The sequence below is a fragment of the Phalacrocorax aristotelis genome, chromosome 21 (genome assembly GCF_949628215.1).
Source record: "Phalacrocorax aristotelis chromosome 21, bGulAri2.1, whole genome shotgun sequence".
Lineage (NCBI taxonomy): Eukaryota > Metazoa > Chordata > Aves > Suliformes > Phalacrocoracidae > Phalacrocorax > Phalacrocorax aristotelis.
This window is the reverse complement of record NC_134296.1, coordinates 3,194,004-3,218,675: the sequence shown is the minus strand read 5'-3', so window position 1 is coordinate 3,218,675 and position 24,672 is coordinate 3,194,004. Positions and strand designations below refer to the sequence as shown.

Sequence of the window (24,672 nt, the reverse complement as noted above, 5' to 3'; positions counted from 1 at the left end):
AAGAGCTGGCAAAAATAGAGCATTTTGAGGTACCCAGCTGCAGGAAGATCGCTGCCCTCCTGGTCAGGAAAGGCTAGAGAGGCTGGAGAGCAGCTCTGCAGTGAGGGACCTGGGGTTCCTGGCTGACGGCAGGTTGAATATGAGCCAACAGCGTGCCCTGGCAGCCAAGAGGGCCAACGGCATCCTGGGGTGCATCGAGCCCTGCATCGCAGCTGGGCGATGGAGGGGATCGTCCCGCTCTGCTCCGCACTGGGGCGGCCTCACCTCGAGGGCTGTGGGCAGTGTTGGGTGCTGCAGTACATTAAGGATATAAAGCTAATTGAGAGTGCCAAGAGGAGGGCCATGAAGTTGATGAAGGGTTTAGAGGGGAAGCTGTATGAGGAGCGGCTCTTCTCTCTGGTGACCAACGCCAGGCCCCGAGGGAATGGCAGGGAGATGTGCCAGGGCAGGGTTAGGCTGGGCATTAGGGAAAGGCTCTTCCCCCAGAGGGTGGTGGAGCCCGGGAACAGGCGCCCCAGGGAGGCATCATGGCACCAGCCTGGCGATATTCCAGAAGCACTTGGACAAGGCCCTCAGAGACATGGTGTGAATTTGGGGTGTCCTGTGCAGGGACAGGAGTTGGACTCGATGATCCTTGTGGGTACCTTCCAGCTCAGGACAGTCTATGGTTCTATGAAAGTTTTCAGAAAGGAGCTAGTCCCAACAGGGAGACATCCAAGGTGGAAAAGCTGCTCCTTCCACCCAGAGTTAAAAACCTGTGGGCTACAAGGTACAACAAACAGTGTTATCGCAAATCACCTCATCCCGTAACACAACTGCAAACTCTGAGAAACGGAAAGCATCCCACATCAGAGTGGGAGCCCTCGGTGTCAGTGGGAGCATGCCGGAGAACCTGTCCACCTGTCCCGGAGTCACTTTCAGCGTCCACACATCCCTGCAAAGCCTCCTTTGGATGCTCTCCCCTCCGCCTAGGCAGGGTGGGTTGGCTTTGCTGTTCCCTCTCAGCCTGAGGGGCAGATCCCCCTTGGAGGAATTTTCCCTCCCACTTTTCCATGGCAATTCACACATCATCTTCTCATGCTTCACACCCTGCTAGAGAGGCAGGGGAGTGACCCCCCCCACCCTGGCAAGGGAAGGTGGCTCATTGTCTCTGCTCTGCCCACAGAGGAAGAGGCTCCTCTCCCCCAAAAAAGATAAAATCCACCCAGAGGATGGGGAAAAGGACTGAAATCCAAGTCCTCGGCATCCGTGGTTGTGCTTCGATTGCCATCAGGTCTCAGCCAGTGACGGCAGGAGCCAACCTGGGCCAAATTGAACCAAATCTATGTGCTTGGGGGGGGGATCTACAGGCACCCATGCATCTGTGCAAGCGTGCGCACACAGAGGGGTGCTACAGCAAGCGATCTACTATGAGTAGGAGCCTGGCACTGAGATTACGGCTGCCGTGGCACATCCGTGCCGCGCGGTTGGCAGCGCGGGGGTGGTTTCCGTTGGGGTCGGTACCGATGGCTTACGAGGCCGTGCGTGTGTGCCGGGGGGCCCAGCTCTGCCTGCCCATTTCAGAGGCGGGAGAAGATGAAGATTTTGGGCAGGGGTTGACCTGAAATGACATTTTGCTGCTTCTGTTTTTCTCACCGCTTTCGCAGCAGGGTGAGATCTCCGTCCCTGCAACCCGCTCGCCCTTCAAAAGCACACACGTGCGCCTGTGTGTCATTTCAGGTTAACTGAAGTGGCTGCTTCAATTTGAAACAAGAGCTGTTGTTTCATTTTTCGGGTTGCTTAACCCCCTCCTAACTGTTATAAACACAGCGATTAAGGACACAAAAGTATTACTCTGGAGGAAGGGGACAAAACCTTGAAAAATGATGAAAAAACCACTCTGATTACCCCTTTGAAAATACGTTTCTTTAGCTGAAGCTGCTAAATTTGACTCAACTTTACGTACTGGAAATGTTTTGTGGTTTTGTTTTTTTTTTTTTTTTGTTGTTTGGTTTTTCTATTTTTTTTCAGCAAATAGTGTTTTTTCCTCATAAAAACCCCCATCAGCTCTCGGGCTGAGTGATGCAGTTTCGATGTGTCATGGAGGCAGGGTTAGCGCAGATCCCTCTCTCAGGAAGGTCGGCGTAAACCCCAAAATAATGAGACACTGGTCTCAAGTGGGGCTTCAGGTGCCTGAAACCAGCACCTGGCCCCTTTGCCATCACAGCACAGGGGGGTTTCGGAGGGGTCCGGGAAGGGACATGTGTCACCCAGGGTTCATGCTGAGAGGGATGCAGGGCTTTGGGCTCAGCTCCTGGAGGACTAAATCCCCTACTCAGGGGATGTGGGGACATCGCGGGTCAGAAGCTAGGAGCTCCTCAGTGACCAGTCCCAGCCCGAGGAGCGATAGGGCAGGGGAAGGCAGGCAAGCCCAAGCTCCACCGCAAGAGATCTCCAGCGAGTTGGGACACGGTGCCTCAGTTTCCCCACATGCCCTGGGGAGATCTGGCTATTGCCACACAGCCCATTGGCAAAAAGCATTCGGAGACCGACCCCCACAAGGATTCATTACCAGGGAGCTGGAGCTGTGGGACATCTGGTTCACTGATAATTCACCTCGTCCTAAGGCAGGTGTTTAAAATAGCTCCCGTGACTCACTGTGCCGAGAAGGGCCAAAGGGTTTCAGACACTGCCTCGGGGGCAGCTGGATGTTTTCCTTGCGACGGGATATGAGGCGAGATGCCACCTCTGAGTCTCCTGTTCTTCGGGTCCCTGCGGTGAGCCTGCTCCCTGCTCCCCGGGCGGCTTTTCTCCTCCATGCTCAGCTGCGTTTTTCCAGCTGTGTCAGATGTTTGGCTGTTGCTCATCTCCCATTCCCAGAAAGGGACATGGAAAATAGAAATGTCCCTTTTGCTGCAGCTCCAGACTCCCCTGGCCAGTCCTTTCCACACGGCCAAGCGCCTCAGCTGGGGATGGATGTGTACAGGAAGCCACAGGTGTGATGAGTGCAGACACTTTGCAAGTCCTCAGTTGTCCATGGGACTCCAGTACTCCAGAATAGGAGGCCCAATGGCCTGAAACCTTGTCCTGGTCCTGCTTCATCCTTTTTTTCTGCTTTCTGAATTGTGGATACTTCCTCTGCTGACACTGGGGTGCAATAAAAAGTCACAAAAGGGTGGTGGGAGAGCAATGCTGGCTCCCAATCACTTCCCACTGGCTAACTCTTGAGGCTTCATCCTCCCCTGTCACAGCTGACGACTCTGAAGGTCAGAGAACATCCCCCCACCAAGGAGAAATGAGGGGTGAAAAGGCCTTTTCCTTTCCTCCAGCCCCTGTGTGCAGTCCCCACGCCATGCCACGGTGGTGACAGATGTCATGGAGGGAAGCAACAGGCAGCCGATGCTGCAGCTGCCCATCTTTGGGTCTCCTGTCACATCTGTCACGATCCTTTCCCTGTGACAGAGGTCTGGGACACAAACCTGGTGGCTGTCAGCCAGGTGAAAGTATTACTATACAGGGGATCCAACACCCAAACCTTGGATGCAGCCAGTGGCTCTGGCAGGACAAGATGGTACCAGGGCAGCGGGAACTTGCCAGGAGACATGATGGCACTGTTCCCCCCCGCAGCACAAGCCCAGCGGGGGCAAAATCATCAGCAACAGGCGGAAAAGAAGTGACTATCAGCATGGTGGCCCCGCACCGGACCTGCTTGGCCTTTCTGCGGCAAATTTTCTAAGAAATACCACAGCAGTTAGCATTTACGGGAAGGGTGGGCCAAGCTCAGCCTGCAGCCGGGAGAGCCGTGATAGCGTTCTGGTCATGTTGGGGGGGACAGCAGCTGCCTGAGGGGCTTGGGCTCCTTGTGGTAGCAGGCAGCGTGGTGGAGAGGTTTGCTTTCGTGTAAGAGCAGCTTCCCGGATGGTCCGGGGGAAAAGCAAGCGAGGAGGTTAAATACAAACCACATCTCAAAATAGGCCTAAACTTTGAAGGTGTTTGGAGCTGTGCTTCCTGCTTCTAGCAGCTCTGAGGAGATGAAAGCTGCAGCTGAGTAAAAAAAAAAAAAAAAAAAAAAGAAAGAAAAAAAGCAAAACAAACCGAGTTAACACTTTCTGCTGAAGGCAGAGGCACAGCAGTGACACAGCAATCCAGGTCACACCAGGAGGCTGGGACATGGCTCCAGGACTGGTTCCCTCTGACAGCAGCCCCATGGCTTAGAGAGTGGTGCTGTCAAGCCTGGGGAAAGCTGGGAAAATGGGGGGACGCCCTGGTCAAGGGGGTTTTAAGCAAGAAAACCCTGGGGCAAGCCAAGGAAAGGACCGCCCTGTTCTGCATCAGCTCTCCCCGGGGGACTTGCAAAGTAACCTGCAGAAAGGGAAACATGCCCTTTCCTTGGAGAAGGGGACGCACAACCCTGCACGCACACAGCAGCAGGTGCTCTATGAGGTCAAGCAGGAACAAGAGCTTCAAAATTCAACACGTTAATTCAATTCTTTAAAAAAATCCCAAGCAAAAAAAAAGAAAAAAACCAAAACACAAAAAAAACAACAAAAACCCACACCAAAACCAAAACACAACACCCCTGAAGCCAAAGTGCTGCAGAGCTGGGAAGTGGGGTTTGACAGTTTGGAGTGTAAAAGCTCAAGCGAAGTGTTACCGCTGCTGACTGATAGCGACCAACTTCTCGTAATCCGACGATCGACTTCCTCTCGCTCCGCGTTTACCGCAGTCGAGCTGGAGGTGGGGACAGCCCGCCAGCGGCTTTCTTCACCCACCGGCACCCAGCATGCAACACCCGCTCTGCGCCAACAAAGCCGGAGCAACAGGATCTGTCTTACCAAAATTTAATTTGGCTGACAACATCCGGCGTTTCGTAAGGTTGCTTTGATCTTTGTTTACTTGCTGTCCCCAGCACATGCTCCACACCAGCCTGTGGATGAATGGAAATGAAAAGGGCTCCACACCCCTTTGATCTCTCCCAGAAACCTGCCAGGAGCAGTCAGCACTGGAAACACCCCGCCAAAGGCCAGATCCAGCCTTCCCCATGGTGCTTTCGGCTGCCTGGTTTATGCCACTCGGCGAGCCTTTGGGTCGGAGCCTTGGAGTTAAGTCTCAGCTGGAGACAAACCAGCAGTCCCCGGGGTAGGCACAGTGCGGTCACCGATGCCCGGCCTACTCCCAGCATCCTTCATCCCGCCCCGCAATGAAGGGACATCTCCATCACATCAAGTGGTTCGTTTTTATTTAAAACTGCATAAAAAAAATAAGATTTCTGAACTCCCCTGTACAATATTAACTATTAACAAAAAAACCCCGCCGGCTACACACTTGGTTACATGTAAAGACTCAACAACGCGGACAGCCTGGGCCGGCTCCCCCCTCCCCAGCCCCAAACAAGACACCCATGGGGGAAACCAAAACTCATCTGCAAACTGAGATCTGCACGTGGCAAGGAAACAACAGCAACCAGAACTATGTACACAGACAGCTGGGGAGCAGGCAGCCGCTCCGCACCTCCGCCAGACATCCGACAGAAACGCTACGGACCCGGGGGATGGAGACACGACAGACACGGAGGGAAAACCCGAATGGAAAACCGGGGGATCAGCAGCTGTAGAAGCAAGGCGTGGGTCAGAAACCCACGTGAATTATAAATAAATAAATAAGTTATCCTACCAGCTAGAACTCTTCCTTTAAAAAACAGAACTTCATGAAAATAAATTAAAAATGAAAACGGGGGGAAAAAAAGGGTAAAATGTTATCACTATTAACAACTGTACATCAAGCTTTGCTCCTATATAACTTTGTACATATTTACAGCTCTGTTGGTTTGCATTGTTTGTGCATTCGTGAGGGCACAGGGAAGCAAAGAACCCCAGAAAATCCACGCGAGATGGAGGCACGGGAGGTGAGGCATCACCCACTTGGCTGCCAAGCATCTTCCCATTTTTCATTTTGAAAAGGGAAAAGGAACTATATACCCAGGCGAGTCTTGGAAAAGCAGCAGTGTAGGAAAATTCAAGTATTTCCTCCAGCACAGCCCAGATTGCAACTGAAGGCACTCGAGCACGGTGACAGCGGAGAAGAGACAGCCATTCGGCCCTGGTGTCTACCCTCCCCCCGAATCAGTTTTCCCCTGTTGAAGCTTTTCTCGCAATAAGGTCTCCGATCTTCTCGCGGTCCCGAATTCAGCAGGTCAGGAAGATGCTTGGGAGCCTCCAAAAACAGAACCAAACTCCACCCCACCCCACTAAAAAAGAATTTACTGGCAAAACATCAAATGAGACACGGTCATTCAGATGGAGTCTGGGACAAGATGTGCGTGTTCCCGTCTGATGATCCCTGCTCAGTGCTCCGGCCGCGAGGAAGAAGTCTGGTTTTCTTTGCTTCTTATGGCCAGGAGGTGCGCGAAGGTGTTACTTGTCGGGCTCCTGGATCAAACTGTGCAGGTGGATCTCTGCCGGCTCCTGAGGCAGGTGAATGCCTTGCAGCCAAGAATGGTTGAAAATGTCTTCCAAAGACGGCCGGTCCGAGGGGCGCATGGACAAACACCACCTGATGAGATGCTGGCACTCTGGGGAGAAAAAACAGAAAGCGCTGGTCAGGTGGGGAAGGCTCCTGTCTACCTTGTACCACTGTCCCCAGCGCCCAGGCTGTGCTGGGAGCAGGCACCCAGACCCCCCAGACAATTATCAGTTTTGGAGGAGAGCAGGATGGCAGGACGCATGCCACCTCCTCCAGCTAACCATGGGAGATCAACCTCCTCCACAGCCATATGCGCAGGATGCTGTGTGCCCTGTGCCACCTCCCCTTATCCTCCCCCCGCCACGAAACCGGGTACCCACCTAGAGAGATCCGCCGTCGGAAGAAGAGCTGGCCCTGGATGATGTCCTCGTCCTGCTCGAAGGGAACGTCCCCACAGACCATGTCATAGAGCAGGACGCCCAGGGACCAGATCGTCGCTGAGCGGCCGTGGTAGCGGTGGTAGCGGACCCACTCCGGCGGACTGTACACCCGTGTTCCTATGGGATACGGGCAGAGCTCGTCAGGCGGATGCTGCCTGCTCCCAGATCCTCGCTCAAGCATCCCTGGGGATGCGGGGCTGCACCGGTGGCGGGGACACACACACGATGTGACCCGCCACCCCGTTGCCAGCACGTGACTCTTGTTTACAAACTTTGGGTTGTAAAAAAATGCCGCCAGTGCCGGAAGAGGGCAGCACGGGCCCGGGGAAGGCCCGACCGTTACATGCAAAAAATAAAACCCATGGGTGGGGAAAAACCACGCCTTTCCCGCCCCCCCCCACCGCGCCTTGGCCAAAAAAAAAAAAAAAGCCAAGGCAAACAAGGGGAGCGGAGCAGCCCAAGCCCTTCCGCGCCTGCAAACCAAACTGGCCGGCCCACGGGCTTTGCAATCCCCCCCGCTACCCCCACGGGTGTTTGTTTTTGTCGGGCTGGCTCCCCCCGCCCCAGCCCGGGGCAGGGTGGGTGGTGGAGGCTGTCGACAGGGCCCCGTTTCACAACATCCGCGCCGCACCAAAAAGCGACTTGGCAGCCGGCTGAATAATTAATCCCCCACCCCACCCCAAGCAAAGGGGGGAACCTCCAGTGCCCGCCAGGCTGGGCCGCGCAATGCCCGGTACCGGGAGCATCCCCCTGGGCGTGGGCTCACCGTCAAATTCGGTGTAGACTGTGTCCTTGAGGAAGGTGCCGGAGCCGAAGTCGATGAGCTTGAGCTCACCGGTGGCGAGGTCGATGATGATGTTCTCGTCCTTGATGTCACGGTGCAGGACGCCGCAGCTGTGGCAGTGCCGCACGGCCTCCAGCACCTGACGGAAAAGCCCCCGCGCCAGCTCCTCCGACAAGGACCCCCTCTCCGTGATGAAGTCGAAGAGATCCTGCGACAGCTCCGGACGCTCCAGCACCAACACAAAGCTGTCGGGCAGCTCGAACCAGTCGAGGAGGTGGATGATGCCGCGGCAGCCGGAGCCCACCTTGTTCAGCAGCACGATCTCCATCGGCACGCGGGTGCCACTGGGCTGCAGGGGGGAACCACGATGCCATCAGTGGGGGCTGATGCTGCGCCAGGGGTCCGGTACCCCCCGCTCGGGATGCTCCGGTGCCCCCCTGCTCCGTTCTACCGGTGCCTGGGCATTTCCCCGCCCAAGGGATGCTCCGGCACCCCCCTGCTCCGTTCTGCCGGTGCCTGGGCATCCCCCCGCCCAAGGGATGCTCCGGTGCCCCCCTGCTCCGTTCTACCGGTGCCTGGGCATTTCCCCGCCCAAGGGATGCTCCGGTGCCCCCCTGCTCCGTTCTGCCGGTGCCTGGGCATTCCCCCGCCCAAGGGATGCTCCGCGTCCCCGGGTGACCCCACACCCGCTCCCTCCGCGGTGTCCCGGTTCCCACCCTCCCGGCTCTCGGCTCATCCCCACCCGTGACGCCCTGGTTTCTCCCGGTGCCGCCGGTCACTCACCAGCTCGCCCCACTCGGAGATGCGTTCCCGGGCCACGTGTTTGATGGCCACCTGCAAGCCAAGGGGAACGGCGGGGCTGAGCACGCCGCCCGCCCCGCCGGCTCCCCCTCCTCCTTCTCCTCCACCCCGCCGCCGTCCCCGCAACTTACCGGGGTGCTGTCTGAAAGGCGGATACCCGAATAAACGGAGCCGAAGCCACCGCTCCCCAGCAGCGGGCCCACCTGGTACAGCTTCTCCAGCGGCTCCTTCTCTTTCCCTACGGGCGAAACGCGGCCGTCAACGCTCCGCCGGGGGCCCCAACCGTCCCCCAACCGAACCGAACCGTGGCGAGCAAAACCGTGCCGAGCAAAACCGGGCCGTATGTCTCTTACCTGGCTGTAGTTTAGCGGCGTGTAGCTCCCCACCGGTCCCAGAACGTAGGTGGGCCAACGAGTTAATTTTCGAGAGCAGCATCCCGGCCCCCTCGCCCGATTTCGGGGCCGGTCCCGGCACCTCCCGAACCGGACCGGGCACGGGTGGCTCGGTTCCGGCGCTCGGGTTGCCGAGCGGCTGAGGTCGGGCGGGGGAGCCCGGTGAGAAGGAGGGCGGAGGTTGAGGGGATCGGGGAGGAGCGGCGGGGCGGCTGCTCGGCGCGCTGCCGGGCTCCCGTGTGGCGCGGCGGCCCCGGGCCGGCCCCGGGGGTAGCGGGGGCCGGGGGCGGGACAAGGAGAGCCGGAGGGCGGCGCTACCTCGCCAGGCCCAACGGCGGCGTCCCGCCCAGCGGCGCCATAGCCAATAGGGGGAGACCCGGGCGGAGGCGAGACCGCGGCGGGCCACGACGTGGCGGGAAGGAAAAGGCGCCAAAGGCGGGCGGGGGGCGGGGGGCTCCGTCTTGGCGGTTTTGGGGGGGGGGGGTCCGAGAAAAGGGGTACAGCGGGACATGGGTGAACCGTCGCTGCCCTTCACGCCGCTCTGACCGGCCGGCCGCTCGCGTCCCCGTTCTCCCCGGGAGTCCCACCGCGTCCCGCGGTTGCCAGGGCTTTGACAGAACGCGCGATCGTGCGTTAAGCGCGCGCAAGAGACGGGGGGGGGGAGGGGGGAACAAACCCGCGCTGCGGTGCGGGGACACGCGAGGCGATACCACCCCAGGATCGGGCCCTGGCCGTGCTGCCTGCTCTGCCCGGCCGGCCGCAGCATCCCCGCCGCCAGGGTGGGAGCGACGGAACTGCCCTTCCTCCCCAAATCCACGCGAAAATCCCACTTTTTAAAGAGTTTATTCTTCACTTTATTTTGATTCCTGCAATCTCACAACTTCCCAGTGGTGCCCGGCATCCCCCGGACCCCGTCCCGCCGTCTCATCCCACACAGCCGTTACTTCATCGTGGGCAGACCAAACTTTTCCCTTTTCTAGTAAAAGTGGTGATTCCAGCTGGGGACTCTTGACTAACAACCCTTTTTAAAATTTTTTTTCCCCTTTTTTTTTTCTTTTTTCCGCAGAAGTTGCTGGCTGAGATGCTTTCCCGAGTTCCAGAGATAAGATAAATAATTTACTGGATGGAGGTCTCTGATTACTCACTCTATTAGCATTTAGAGCAAAGAGCTCCAGCCACCGGGAGCTGAATTATTCCAGACGAAGCCCATCTGGGCTCCCGCGCCCGAGCGAGACTGAGGAGTTCCCAGCATCCCACACATACTTGTGGGATGAATTGCTTGAAATCGAATGGGGTTTACTAGAAATGCTGGTGAGCTCCCAACTCCTTTAGTATTTCTTGTTTTAAAAAAAAAAAAAATAAAATAATGAAACACAACCAAAGTCGGCTATGGAGCTGCAGCTCAGCCCTCGCGCCGGCCGGGAAGGGCTCGCCACCACTGTTGCCTCTTTTAGATTTACTGAGAATGCGGCACATCCTCTTTCAGGGCCCGAGACAGCTGAAAACTTAAAAACTGAAAACCCTGCAGTGGTTTTTTACGCAGAAGGTGACATTTTTATTTGGGGAAAAGCATGGAGAATCTGACGCAGCAGCCTTCATCCCTTTTTTTTTACATTTTAGATGTATTATTGTTGTTATTTGGGGTGACGCAAGCTGAGGGTGGAGGAGAGGGGCGGGCAGCGCCTTTCTCCTGCCTTATTCCCCCACCCGACGCCTGGGCATATTTGGGACAACTGGTTCTGCCAGTCGGTGCTCAGCCATGGGACGAGGTGACTCAGCATCTGGCCCCAAACTCATTATCAAATTCTTTGCCGGGATGATGAAAGGTACCGAAGGGGCTGCCCTGGAAACCCAGGCTCTTTATTGACAAACAAAGCTCACCCTGGGAGCGGCAGGGCTTTCCTGGGGGCTGCCTTCCCCTGACCTCCCTGGGAGGTGCAGCCTTCTTCCTCGCTCTGCCCAAACCTGCTAATTAGCGTCAAAGGGAGCAGCTTGTCTTGCAACCCGGATGATCTGGGGCCAAATCATCCTTGTGCGTAAACTTGCCCAACTGCTAATTTCCCTGGAGGACTGAGTCGGTGGCCGCCTCTTCCTGCTGGCGTGGAGGGGTTGCATCCCCTCTGGGTTGGAGAAACCCCCCGTTTTGGAGGCGATGGGAAGGCATTTCTCCATGCCCTGGCCATGTGGGGTAGGGGTGCGGCCCTGTTTCCCAGCTGTATCCATGTCTTTCCAGAATAACCCACCCAGATGCATCCCTGTTCCCCAGATGACCCCAAACCAGGGCTAGGAGCCACCTTTTGCCCCCAAGCCTGTCCCATGTACTCACCTTTCCTTGACCAGCCCAGGTGAGGCCATTGGCATGTGTCAGACATTCAAGCTAACATGAAACAAACCCCATCCTGCTTGCTGCCCGCTTTGCCCTCGTCCTGAGGGATCACCTCTTCTCCCATCCCTCTTCCTCTGGGATGAAAGCTGCTCAGGATGGCGGGTGCAGGAGAGCAGCCCGCAGCTTTTAGCACGCCTTGCACTTGCACGGGCACATGGATGTCCAAGCAGGACTGCAGGTCCTGTACCGACCGGGCAGCAGCATCCGTGACCCGGGCTGCCTCTTTCCACCCCTGGATCAAACCCAACACTTGGTATTGAGATGCCAGGGAGCGGCTTGCAGCTCAGAGGAGGTTGCACAGGGTCTCCAAGGAGGAAAAACCCAAGTGGGACCGTGCTTGGGGAGAAGCAGGACCCCGGGGTGGCACATGGTGCTGGTGGCAGGTCTGCGGGAGTGGAGCTCCCGGCAGACATCAAAAGATCAGTTCTCAGCACTGCAAACAATCCCAGCAGCTTTTGGGCTCTTCAGCGGCATTCCAGTCTAACCGGGGCTGCCTTGCATGATAATCAGGCTTAATTACTGCTTTATCGCTTGATTGCTGTGCTGGGCCCTTGGAGCTGCAGTGTTGCTTTCGCAGTTTACTTTTTGTATTTCCTCCCCCTCGCCTTCCCCGCCAGCACAATTAGCAAATAGGTGAAAATGGGGAGGGCCAGGGCGATGCCCAGGGCGGAGAGAGGCAATTTGCAGCCCAGGAATCGCTGGGGTGGAGGGGGAACAGATTTGCAGCCTCGTGGAAGGTTAAAATTGAGGTTTCCACCGGTGTCCTGCAGGCATAATAGCAAGGTCAATGCCAAGCCAGGAGCACAACCTCATATCAGCCCCAGGAGCATCCCCCTCCGGAGGGGACAGCTTCCCTGGAGGAGGGGAGGATTGCGGGGCAATTAAAGCTGTGACACAGAAAGGCTGTGGTTTTCCTAGCATGAGCTTTGAGTCACTGCGTGACCTTGGCTGCTGCGTCTGCCCGTGGCTCCCTCCGCTCGGGCTTGGTCGCCCGCAGAACCGGCTGGCCCAGGGCGTGGGGCGAAGCGGCAGCACGGACCTGCCAGTCCTCGGGGAAAGCACGAAACCTTCCTCAGCCGGGCCAGCAAAGAAGCTCCCACCTACGCGCAGTGAGCAATCCCTGGCTCCGCCGGCGAGGAAGCGGGTGCTGCCTTTGGCCAGGCAATGGGTGCCGGGGTTGGGACACCCCCAAAGCGCCATCACCTGCTTCAGGTCACCTCTACAGCAGCGAAAAGGCACCTGGTGTCTCACCGGTGACTTTGGAAATGCAATAAAATGTGCGTGCGTTCCCCAGGACTGTTGCGGTGCAAGCGACGGGCATCACCCTGCAGCATGGGGCCGATCCCGGGATGCACAGAGGCTCTGGGGGGGCTGTGGAGGTGCTGGGCTCCTAGGTGCTGCTTCCCATCCTCTCCCCATCCTCTGGGTTCCGGGGGTACCCCAGAGCCAGCTGAGACCCCAGTGCAGCGGTGACAGCTTGGGAACCGCGCATCCCATCCTGGGCTGGAGTCACCTAAGGACCCGGAGGGGAAAGGTCCTCGCTGGTGTGCTGGAGCACCCCGAAACCTCTCTAAGCCAGCACCCGGTCCTGGGCCTTTGGGTGCCAGTCCCCTCCAGCTTAGCAAGGTGATGGGGCAGGAGATGTAGGGACCCATCCCACAGTCCGGGAGGAGCAGGCATGGGGGAGTTCTTCTTTTTATTTATTTTAATTTTTTTGTGTTTGCATGTGTTGGCTTTTAGCGCGGGCTTTTTGGGAGAGAGGTGTGCGTGGAGGCGGCAGCATGGCTAATCTGCTTTGTGAATGGAGCCGCACGGGGGGCGGCGGAGGGGATCGGGGAGGTGGAGGGAGCCACATATTTGGGATTCCTTCATCTGGGTGGGCTCCTTCTCCCCAGACTCTCAGGATGTGGGAAATGGAAGATGAAAGGAGCTGCATTTCCAGCCTCTCGGGTTACAATGTCTAAAGCAGAAAAGGGTGGTTGGGGAAAAAAAAGGAGGGGGGGAGTGGGATGCTACAGGGAAACCTGGGTTGGGAAATGGCCCGGCGAGGTTGGGGCAGGGAAGGGGGCGGCTGGGGCCGAGCCGCTCGTGTTTCACATCACGTCAGGGCTGAGGAATTTCCTCTGCTCTGGGGGTGCCTCGCAGAGAAAAAGGGGGAGGCTTTAAGGTTAGCCGGGGATGAATAATAGCCAAGAGGCGAGGGATTAAAAGTGTTACCCAGGGACTGCTGTTTACAAGCAAACCCTCTTGCAGAGCAGAGGGGAAAGAGGGATGCCTCAGGGTGATGACGGGGGCCACGCACCGACTGCATCCCATCCCTGGAGAGCAGAGTGGGGCAATTGCCCCCGGCCCTTGTGTGGTTTCCTCCCCGAGAGCCCCTCCTCAGCGGGGTCCCAGCCTCGTGGCGTGTCCTGGGGTGCCTGCCCTGGCTTCCCCTGTGTGTCCTCCCGTGGCCCCAGGAGCTTTCCCATCCCTCCCGTCCCCTTGAGTTGCAGAGCCTGGATCATCCCTGTGCTTGGGCAGGAAAATCCGCTTCTTCAAGAGGCCTTGTGCCACCTGCTGGGTGCCTGCAAAAGGGGGCATGAGCAGCGGGGAGGGGGAGCACAGGGCTCTGTGCAGAGGGTTTGTACCCCGTCCGGTGACGGGAGCAGCCCCTGGACCTGGGTGTCGCCTGGCATTGTCCCACCACCCCGAGCCGGGGCCCAGGTTTTGTCCCAAAATGCTTCATTTTCATTTCCCCTTTATGGCCACCTTGGGTGATGCAAGGTCAAGGTGGAAAAGAGGGGAGGGAAATGTATTTCTCCTGTTATTCCCTATTATCCTCTGTCTCTGATATGACAGCCGGGAAGGGACCGTTGCAGGGTGAATCGGGCCAAGGGGTGCTGCAGGGTCCGACCCAGTTGCCAATCCTGAAATGGCAGAGATGTTGCCGCATGTGCTGCGGGTAACCGGGCTCCACTTCCGGGGGGGTGTGCTAGGGACAGGCTGTTCTCCCTGATTTAGCCCAGGGAAACTGAGGCACGGGGGGGTCACAGAGCCTCTGTGGGGCCGGAAAGGGGAAATGGGCTTATTCCACTACAAAAATGGGAGGAAAGGGCAAAAACTGGTTTGCAAACCAGGGAATATGTGGATGGGATCGGCCAAAGTGCTGTTTAGAGGAGGCTGAGCAGGTGCACCTGCACTGTTGGAGATGCCGGGGGAGACCCCTGACCGTGCCTGGGGACTCAGGATCTGGCCCAGTGACCAGCACCGTGGGCTGGCAGCCAGGGTGGCATCACCTCGGGGAAAGCACACAAAATACAGCTACATGCAAGGCTCAGGGTGCCCGGGCACCCCCAGCCGGCTCCGGCAGAACAGGTTTCTTTCTGCAGCACGTTTGCACGAGAAAAGCACCTTTAAGGTTTATAAAGGTAATTTTGGTGGCTGATGGGGGACTTGAGGGTGCCCTTCTCTTCCCCTCCTCCCTGCAAAGCCCTGCCATTTCCCAGGTACATTCCTGGCATTGCTCCAGCCCTGAGTGCAGGGAGGGTGCTGACCCCCTGAGCATGGGAAAAATGTCTGTCTGCGAGCAGGAAAGGAGGTGCAAATAGTGCGGGGTGAGGAGGTCAGCTGGGAAATCCCTTTCATCTTTTCCCGGGCCTTTAGCCGACACGCGGCCAGGGAGTGTGTGGGGCGAGCGGGAGAGGTTTTTTTTTCTGTGACTGGAATAAGGGAGGCTCCTGGGAGGCTGGACGCTATTTCCAAGGCGGAGGAGGCTGAATTGCCACGTGGGGCAGATGGTGTGGAGATGGGATGGACGGGTCACAGCAGTGACCCCCAGGATAGGCAATGGGCAATTAGGCTTGGCCTTCATCCGTTTATGCAGCTCAGCGGGATGCTGGGACCCCCTGCACCTCAGGGTGATGGGGGCGAAGGGGCACTGTCCCCCTGCACCCCGTGACGACCACGATGTGCAGGCGCTGGTGGCTCAGCTCCACAGAGGTTCCTGCGTGCCCATTGCTGCCCCAGCCTTACCCTGGGTGCTGGAGGGAGCCGGACAAAGGTGTTGCCCCCAGCCTGGAGAAATCCCGGTGGAAACCCATCCCCACAAGGGCAGCCTGCAGACCAGGCTCTCCCCTCGCTGGCTGTGGAGGTTTGGAGAAGCCCCGGTGCAAAGGGCTGTTGCGGCACATGCACCTCTCTTGGCAAGAGAGTAATAAAAGTCAGATCTTGCCCTCCCTGCCTGCTTGGCAAAAAAATCCCACCTGGAGTAGACGGAGGGAAGGCCCCGAGGGGCCCAGGAGATGCAGGGCCATCCCCTCCTCTGCCGCAGACCCCCTCGGTCTAATCCCTCCATCTTGTTGTCCCACCTGGACTATAATAAATCCCTCCCTTTGGCTTGAACCCCAGCATCTCCCTCCCGGCAGCCCCAGGGGGAGCGTGGGGCCGTTGCCACTGTTGCCTGCCCTTGTTGGTCAAAGGAGGAGTCCCAGCGCAGCCCTGCCCCACACCAAGCCGGATCCAGCCTGGCTTCCAGGAATTGGGGCTGGGACAGGCTGCCACAGGTGCCTTGGGTGCCAGCTGATGCCTTGGGTGGCATCCACTTTTCCTAAGGCGCTTGGGTTCCAGTGCACCCCTTTCCTAAAGCACCCATGTCCTGATGGACCTGGATCCTGCTGTGCCGTGGGATGCTGGATCTCACTAGAGGTTTCCATCAACTCTTCCCGGCTGCGCCGCAGGGCGAGGGCTTCTCCTGCCTGTACAAAGCAGATGGTAAAACACGGACTAATGAGATCAGAGATTAATCTGCACTTTGCTTCCAAATCGCATAATCATGTAATTATTCTCAGTATCGGGGTGGAGCAGGCTCCAGGCTCCAGTCCCTGCTCTCTCCTGGGGCACTTTGCATGGCAGGGTGGTGGCAGGGGCTCAGATCCTGCCCCGATGCTGCTCTGGGGCCCCGTTAGTGGGAGAGCACCCATGGGTGGGAGCAGCAGCTCCCCATCGCACCCCCTTGCCCTGCCGTGCCCCGGTTCAACCTTGCACCGGGGTTACCCACCTTGTGCAGGGGCAGCCCAGCAGGAAACGCATCCCCAAGCACCTTCCCACAACCCCCAGCGCAGCCCAGGAGCAAACCCAATCCAGTGACTCCCAGTTCCCACCAGTAAGAAGCACTGGGGGCGTCCTGGGGCATTGCCGACGTGTAACGCTGCTCTGCATCCTGCACAAGAGCCGGGCAGCACCGGCACTGGCCGCTGCTGCCCCAGCACCGCGACCAGCTCTTATGGGAGAGGAAACAGGGGGAAATCTTGCATTTTGGGTGACGCGTGCGGCTGGCAGCCCCGAATTCCTGCGTGGCCAGTGGCGCGGCCCCGTTATCGGCACGCCTGGGCTGTTTGCTGGAAAAGGGCGGCAGCGGGGCTGGGTGACCCTACACTTCCTTCCTTTCCTGGAAGCCGCTTGCTCTGAGCATGACGCTGGCGCTCTGATAACTGGCTGCTTTCACAACACATGCTGGCGAGTGCAGGGCCGGGGCCAGGTTCACTCCTTGCTCTGCCACCGTCCTTCCCGCCTGGCTTGAATCTGCTTGTCCTGCCCCAGTTTCCCCCCTCCATAGAGGTGGAAAAACCTGCCAGCCCCAGCTGCTTGCAAGAAGAGGGAGCATGTGGATGCGTTTCACTGCAAAGCGTGATGAAGTGTGTCAGGTCTCAGCCTCCTTCCCCCTCATCCAGCCACCTGAGTAGTAAAGGCATGCTGGAAGGTTCCCTTTGCAAAAGTTGGAGGTGGGGGGATGAGGAGGAGGGCATGTTCCTTCATTTCCTTGGCAGCACCCAAGAAAGGGCTGGTGCATCCCGGGGCTGGACCATGGGGCTGTGTTTGTGGCCAGGCACCTGCTGGTCCCCTTGGCCCACGGGTGGGTGTAGAACCTTGGTGCAAGTTGCAGGATGGGATGGGAGCCGGTTGGGGGACTTTTCAGTCCTCTGCAATGTCCAGAGCAGTGCAGCCGGTGGCTCCTGTTTGCATTGAGGGGCTGAGCAGTCCCGGCTGTCTTTGAAGCCGCCGACAGTGGAAATGGCAGGCAGGGTCCTGCCCGATCCAGGCAGCGTAATGGCCAGGCACGTACCTGGCGCCGTCCCTTCCCTGCGTGGCGGCAGGTCCCTGCATGCCGCAGAAGCCGGCGCCGCAGGTCAGGGAGGGACGTGCAGGGCAGGGAAACCTGGCCAAGGGGGAAACTGAGGCAGCGGTGGGGATGCTGTGACCTGCCCCAAAGCTCCTGGAAGGGAACACAGCAGCCGTCCCTGCTCCCTGGACAATGGCTTTCAGCTCCTGGGGTGCTCAGTGCTGGGCTGGCATTAAAAGGGTTTGGCCCTGGGCTCAGAAACCCAGCAGGGGCTGGGTGCTGGGTGGTCGCATCCCCCAGAACCCTGTTGGGATCCACTCAGTTGCCCACAACACTGCCCTGTGCAGGGACAAGGGCAACGCCCAGTGGACCAGCACCCCCCTGACCCACCCAGCTTGGGGGCAGCGGTGAGGCCAGGCTGCTGGGGTCCTGCCTGCGAGGCCGGCGCGGGGCCAAGCATGGCTCCTTCGCCTTATCTGCGCTGTGCGAGGAGGAAGTTTGCAGGGTGGATTCCAGCGGGCAGGTAAATAGCGGCCAGATGGGACCCAGATACCTGCCAGGAGACACCCGCCAAGCTAGGTTTGCAAAGCCCAGATGCTTATTTGCTCTAGGGAGGGCTTTTCCCTCCATCGGACGTCAGCAGCGGCGCTGGGACGTCACCCCAGCAGCCTTGCTGGGCTCCTCCATCATCTCCCTGGCCAGGTGCCTGCATCCGGGGTGCGGATGCTGCTGCAGCACAGTGGGGCTGGGAGGCCGCGCTGCCATCCATGCCACCAACCTGGGTACCGCGGCCTCATCTCCCATAGCCAGGTATCAGCATGATGCCCAGGCCTCCTCCACCGTGGCCAAAAGTGCTCAGGGAGCCTTGGGTGCCTGGCAGTGCTGGGGTTAGGGTTGCAGGACGCACCATCCTGGCCCTGCTGGACCGCTTTGCTGCAGGGCAAGAGGAGAGGGGCTGCTGCTGACTCCCATCTTGGGCAGAGGAGGTGGCCGGGCAGGGCCGAGCTGCTGGCAGCGGATGCCAGGTGTGCCCTGGCACACACGCGGGTGCACCTTGCACCCAGCCACAGGCCACAGCACCAGCCTGATGCTCCCAGCCGTGATTGTGAGATCCTCTCTTGGCTCATCCGTCTTGTCCGGCTCACCCTTCTCCCACCACCCCCAGAAAGCCCGCACCTTTCCCTGCTCCAAGGGAGAAACTGAGGCACTGGGACATGCAGGACCGAAGCAGGGACGCGGAGGGGAGCTGCTGCAGGGAGAGGCCATTGGGCAGCCAGGGAGGGCTGAGCCTGGCACCGGGGCTGCCTGCACCGAGCATCACCCATCCCTTGGACCACAGCACCCTCCATCCCTGGGTGCTGCTGTGTTACTTGAAGCTCTGGGGCTCTGTGCATCTCTCCCATCCGGTGGATGTTGCTGGGGTGTTTCTTCTCCCAGATCTCCACCTCTCCCCCCATCCCTTCCCTGTTCCCACAGCCCGGGTCCCTGGGGCGGGATGGCTGCAGGGCACCGTGCCCAGTGTGGCATCGCCCACAATTCCCTGCACTTTGCGAGGTGGTAAATAATGCAAAGCCCAGAGTGTTTCTCATTGCTATGGGGTGAGCACTCGTGGGATGCTGCTCCCTTCGCCTGCCAGGGCACGGAGGGGAAATGCTGGGTCAGGACCCTGTTGGCTGCTTGGAGTGTGTGTTTACTGTGTTAGAAGGAGAAGCCGTAAATTCGCTTGGTTTAATTGAAAGCCGGTGCTGTGGGTTTGGCTTAATCCGCCCTCCTCCTCCTCCTCCATTAGATAACGTCTCGCTGCAACCACTTTGCAAACTCACGGCATTCCTGCGTGCTGAGCACTGGGGCAGCCGGCGGGCCACGGCCATGATGGGTGCTCACGTGCTGCCGGGCCGCTTCGCTGCCACTGGCTCTGCTCATCCTGCCTTGGTCCCAGTCGAGAAGGGGTGCTACAGAGAACTGACCCACTTGTGACATGTAACCTGGATAGCAATGAGCTGGGGGTGGTGGGATGCAGTGAGATGCCAGGGGAACACCCAGAGGGTCCCCAGGAGTGGATTCAAAGGGCTCAGATTGGAAAAACAAAGGGAGATATTTCAGGTGGGAGGAAATCTGAGCAGCAAATGGGATGGGCTGTCCCCAGAAACACCTAGGTTGGGGGGAGAAGCTACATGAACCCTCTCGCGTCCATGCATGGCGTCAGAGGAGTTGGCATCCCGGCACAGGAAAACCGAGGCACAGAGCCAGGCAGGGCTTGGGGAGGACCCGGGGCCGGGGCCACATCAGGGAGACCCTTCCTCTTTGGGGTTCTGCAGAACGAGCAGCGGAAGTGGAGGAAACCTGCGGGTCTCAGAGAGGCTGTTTGCTGGCCTGAATACCCACGTGGGCTCTCCATCACCCATCCCCATCCCTGCCCAGGCCCACCCCAGGGGGGACCCCGCTGCCTTCCCCTGCCCAGTGCAGCCGTGGGGCTGGGGACTCTCAGCATCCAGCACGGGGGTAGGTTTGCTTTGCCAGCAGAGTTCAGGAGGGCAGGGGAAGCGAGGGCTGTCCGGGTGTCCTCCAGCCAACGCTGACCTGCGAGGAATGCTGTGAGTCATGGCAAAATCATCCCCACGCTGCCAGTGGCACAGCGTGCCAGGGGCCGGCGACTCCAGGCTGCAAGCCCTGCACCCTGGGTTTTGGGGTGAGCTGAGGGTGTGCAGCTCCTCGGGACACCTCCATTACATCCCACAGAGGTGCCCAAGGGACACACAGAGTCCACCCAGGGCCCACATCCAGCTGAGATGCTGGTACTGCAGAGGTGGCCATCATCCCGGTGCCTGGGCACGGGATGGGACGGGCAGGCCAGGCACAGTCCCCAGCTCCAGGGAGGCCAGACATGAACTCAGCCTCTCGGAGTGGAGAGATGACGTGATGCTGGGAGGTCACCCGGGGCCAGGAAGACATCCCAGCCCAGCACTTGGGGCTCTCCCACTCAGCCACCCCCGTCCCCTCCAGCCAGTGGGAGGGAAAGGGGAGAGATGCTCCCCAAGGCAGCTCCCGCTCCAGTCCTTCCCTGGGGAAGCCGGTGGTTTTGGCTTTATCAGCTCACCACAGCTTCATGCCCAGTGTTGGAGAGGAGAGAAAGGTTTTTCCCAGCGGTGCCTTATCGAGGTGCTGAGCCCCGGACACTGCATTGTTTCAGGTTGTGTTGCAAAATTAAAGAGGGAAATGGCATTTAGGGAAAGAATTGCAAATTCCTGCAAGATTATCTGAGCGTGGCAGCTGCCCCTGGCACAGGGTGGTGGAAGGTGGCATGGGGCCAGGACCCTGCTGGGAGCGAGCATGGAGTGGGAATCTCAGGAGGGGACAGACCTGAGACATCTGTGTGCATCTATGATGCACCTATGGAGCATCACTCTATAGGTGAGCACCCAGAGCCTGCCCAGCTGCGCCGTCACAGCCTCCACAGATGGATATGTCCTGAACGGGGAGGAACGTGCTATGTTTTTGCAGATATCTCAGCCCTGGGCTTCTCCAGGGCACCAGGAGGCTACTGGGAGGACACTGGCTGCAGGTGGGAACGGCTGCAGGGAGGAGCCGCGTTGCTGAGCGAGGCACCAGTGCCGGCCGCTTCCTCGAGAGCAGCCGCTGCTTTTGCTTTCGTGCAATAAAATGCACTGGGTTACTGAAGCACCAAGCGAGGGACAGCAGGAAGCTGTTGCCACCTCCTGCCTGTCCCCAGCCCCAGGGCAGGAGACCCAGGAGGTGACAGGGAAGGGGACAGCTGGGCAGGGACTGGATGCAGAAGGATGGTGACCTCCAGCGATGGCAGTGGCATCACGAGGGACACGCAGTCCCCTCCCAGAGCCGTAGCTCATCTCCTCTGCCTGCGGCATCTCCGGTTCTGAGGTGCCACCCCAAGGGCCTCTTCATCATCCCATCCCTCCTGTCCCACACCACTGCTCTTCTTCCCAGGAAGAGCAAAGACCTGATACTCTTGTGACACCTAATGGCAGTTACTGTAATCAGACTGAGGAGACTGAGCTCTTCTGGGAAGGCTCAGCTTGCCACGGAGCCACAGACCGAGGGATGCTCTGGTATGCAGCCTCGGCTGGTACTGCTGAGCCCTGACGGGCTGCCAGAGGGGTCTGGGAGATGGAGATACCAGCCCTGGGAAAGACAAGCCCAGAAACTCTTTTTTCTCCCCATTCCTTACAGAAACACAGGCTGTGAATGTGCTGGTTGTCCGCCTGTCTCCTCTCAGGGACTTCTGAACCTGCTGGCCATCTCCAACCTCAAACCGAGCGGTGCCTGCAGAGCTGAGAAGAACTAGGCAGGTGTACAGACAGGATAAACTCTGACTTTTGCTCTTCAATCCTTCTCCCACATAAAGGGAGAGGCAGGAGCCTGCCCACAACCACAGCATCAGACATCAGAGAATCCACACCAAAGCACCATGGAGCAGCCCCGGCTCCCCAAATCCTACTGCTGGGGAAACGCCCTGATAAATCCAGCCTGGTCCCTGCGGAGGAGGACGTGTCCCCTCACATCACGGCACCAAAACCTCAGCTGAGGTCTCACCGCAGAGTTGCATCACCCAGGTTGGAAAACGCCCGGACTGGCCTCAAATCCAGCACCGAGGGGGTCAAACCCTTTTAATTAGCCCAGGATCACCGACCCCAGACCCTCCAGCCTCCTGTGCCAGGACGCATCCTTCATTTTCCTATTTGCTGACATCCCACAGCCTGTGGCAGCGCTCCGGCCACTTCCCAAACCCACCCATGGGGATGGGCTCATCCCGACACAGGCAGGGACCAGGCCCGAAGCCCCCCAGACCCCATCGGGGTGACAGAGGCTCCAAGACCCCCTTCCCACTGACGGCAGAGCAGGATCCTACCAGCCAAGGGCTTTTATTGTTTTTACTTGGAGCATCCAGCCCAGGGATCAGCATCCGAAGGGGCTGCGGGGCCCTTTCCACTCTGCCCCGTTTCTGCCAACCTGGAGCCACCCTGGGCACGAGGGGTGCAGGTGATGCAGGGGCGGAGGATGGGTTTCGGTTAATTTAGCTACCAGACCACACACCATGCTCGCCGCTACTTCTGTTCCTGGGAAAAGAGGTGACGGGACATGGTGCAGACGTGAGCAACACCCATGGGTGGCCCCAGGCAGCGCTGCAAGAGGGATGGGGAAACTGAGGCATGGAGCAGGTACATGGGCTGCCCACGGGGGACACCAGCCAGTGTTGCTGCAGCTCTCTGAAGGAAACACGGGTGCTGAAGGAGGCAGCCAAGCTCAGGAGCTGAGAAAGCATCCTCCAGACTGGACCGGGCTCGGAGGGACACAGCCCCAGGGCCTTCTTGCTGCTCCCCCCCTGCATTTCCATCCACCTTCAGGCCATTTTCCCTTCCTGAAGTGGTTCTTTGCAGGGCGGCTGGCAGAGGGGGGCACTGGCTTTAAGTGTATTTGATGGATAATTCCTCATTACCTTAATGCATTTGCAAGCTGGGATAATTGATGGATGTTTAACAGGATGCGTTTCCGACAGTCGGCTGGAGAAATGGACTCCCATTACTCCGCAAACGTTTCTTTTTACCATTGAACTCCTTTGTTTCAATTGATCCTCGCCTTTCCCATCACTCGCTGCTCATTAATAATCCCCAAAGCAGCTGCTTCCCCCCCTCCAGCTCCTCCTGGCCTCACCGACTCAACCTGTGATGCCGGAGGCTTTCGCAGGGGTTTGCAAACAGATCTGGGCATCGCAGCAGGTCTCAGTTTTATAATAAGCAAGATATTTTTCCCCACAAAGTGTGGTCAAACCTGAGTAAGAGCAGGGGAAGGACATGCCTGGGGTATCACCTGGGTCAATCAGAGCAATGCAAGCTGCTTATCCGGGCAGGGGGGGAAATATGGGGTGAAGTGGGGGAGGCAGCTGGTGTGCTGGGCTGAGCCGAGCCCAAGGGAGAGGTTGCCCTTTAGGGTTGGTATCAGCCCAAACCAGGCCTGGAGCTGAGCCCTGCTCTGCCCGTGGCGCTTTTATCTGCAGCTCCCTCTGCTCGGGAAGGGCAGCCTGGGGGGGTTTATCAGCCCTGCCTGTCCCCTGGCAAATGCCCTATTCCCTCCTGGCAAGGGGTCCCTGTGTCCCCACCCTGCCGAGTCACCCAGGAGGTCTGGGGTGGAGGGGAGCCCCCGGGGCTCTGACCCAGCACCCACTGTGCTGCTGCCCAGGAGCATCCTGACACGCAATTCCCCTGGGGTTTCTGCAATAAAACCTTTGGCACGGCTGTGGCAAACGGGGCTCCTTCCTCGGCCAGCGTCACCCCAGGCAGGGCTGTGTGCCTGCCCCAAAGCCGGGGCAGGCTGAAGCCCCCGCGCCCTTTTTGAGGCTGCGGGAGGAAGCAGCAGTGCTGGGGGTGTCCCAGGGGACTGTTTTCCCCATGATGCTGAGCTCTTACCATTCCCCATCCTGGTGCATCCCAAATTGAGGTGCTCCCTTGATGCTTCCCCTGCATGCTCAGGCTAACATCCCTGCTGCAGCCCCATCCTTGGCCACTCTCCCCCCCAAACCTGGATTCAGGACTCACTCTTTCCCCCCTCCCTTTCCCTCAGAGACCTCAGGTCCTGCACGACCGTTGCTCGCACCCTCACTTCTCCTTTCCAGTTCCCCCCTGCACTGCAGACAAACCTGCAGCTTCTTCATGAGCTTTTCTGCTCTCATCCCCCTTACAGCACACAGCCACACGCCTCGCCAGAGCAAGACCCTCCGCTGCCGCTCATGCCATTTACTTGCCACCACCTGACCCTACCCCGCAGCATCCCTGATCCTTCCAGCCCTTTTCCCAGCCACGTCTTGCCCACAGCGAAGCAGAAGAGCCCTGGCACAGGAGATGAGCAGCCACAGGCTTGGTTTAAGGCAGAATAAAAAAGAAAACAAAAACAAAGCCCAGACAGGAAAAATCAGCTGGGGCTGCTCAGGGTTTATATAGCCCAGGGTGGTGGGGTGAGGGGGACTGGGCTGGATCCAGGCCAGCTGGGGAGGTGGGATGGGCAGGGCTGGGCTGTGAGACTTGCAGCTGGGATAGAGGTGGCTGGGATGTAGAGGGGGGAATAGGGGGCCCGAGGGAGACATTCTCACCCTGGGGTGTGCCTGGGGGGCCCAAGAGGCCAGGTCCAGGGCACGGACCAACCTGACAGAGCCCATGCTGCTGGCGGGAGTGGTGAAAACCTCAGTCCCAAACACATCGCTGCTATGGCTAAAGCATGAGATTGAGCCCTGTGCGCCCCCCAAAACGTGGGCTGCACCCTGTGCTCCAGAGCTAATGGGTCTGGGGGATGCAGCTGGT

The 24,672-nt window shown here is 58.7% G+C and overlaps 1 protein-coding gene across 1 annotated transcript; it reads right to left on the bottom strand.

The window, feature by feature from the left end:
- Positions 1-5,196: 5,196 nt before the first annotated feature.
- PIM1 (Pim-1 proto-oncogene, serine/threonine kinase) lies at positions 5,197-9,096 on the bottom strand. Its single transcript, XM_075115562.1, has 6 exons — positions 8,820-9,096; positions 8,598-8,704; positions 8,449-8,499; positions 7,648-8,014; positions 6,822-6,998; positions 5,197-6,550 (listed from the first exon to the last, which is right to left on the bottom strand). The coding sequence occupies exons 1-6, from the start codon at positions 8,899-8,901 to the stop codon at positions 6,393-6,395; spliced, it is 942 nt and encodes a 313-aa protein (XP_074971663.1). The 5' UTR covers positions 8,902-9,096; the 3' UTR covers positions 5,197-6,392.
- Between the last annotated feature and the right edge of the window lie 15,576 nt (positions 9,097-24,672).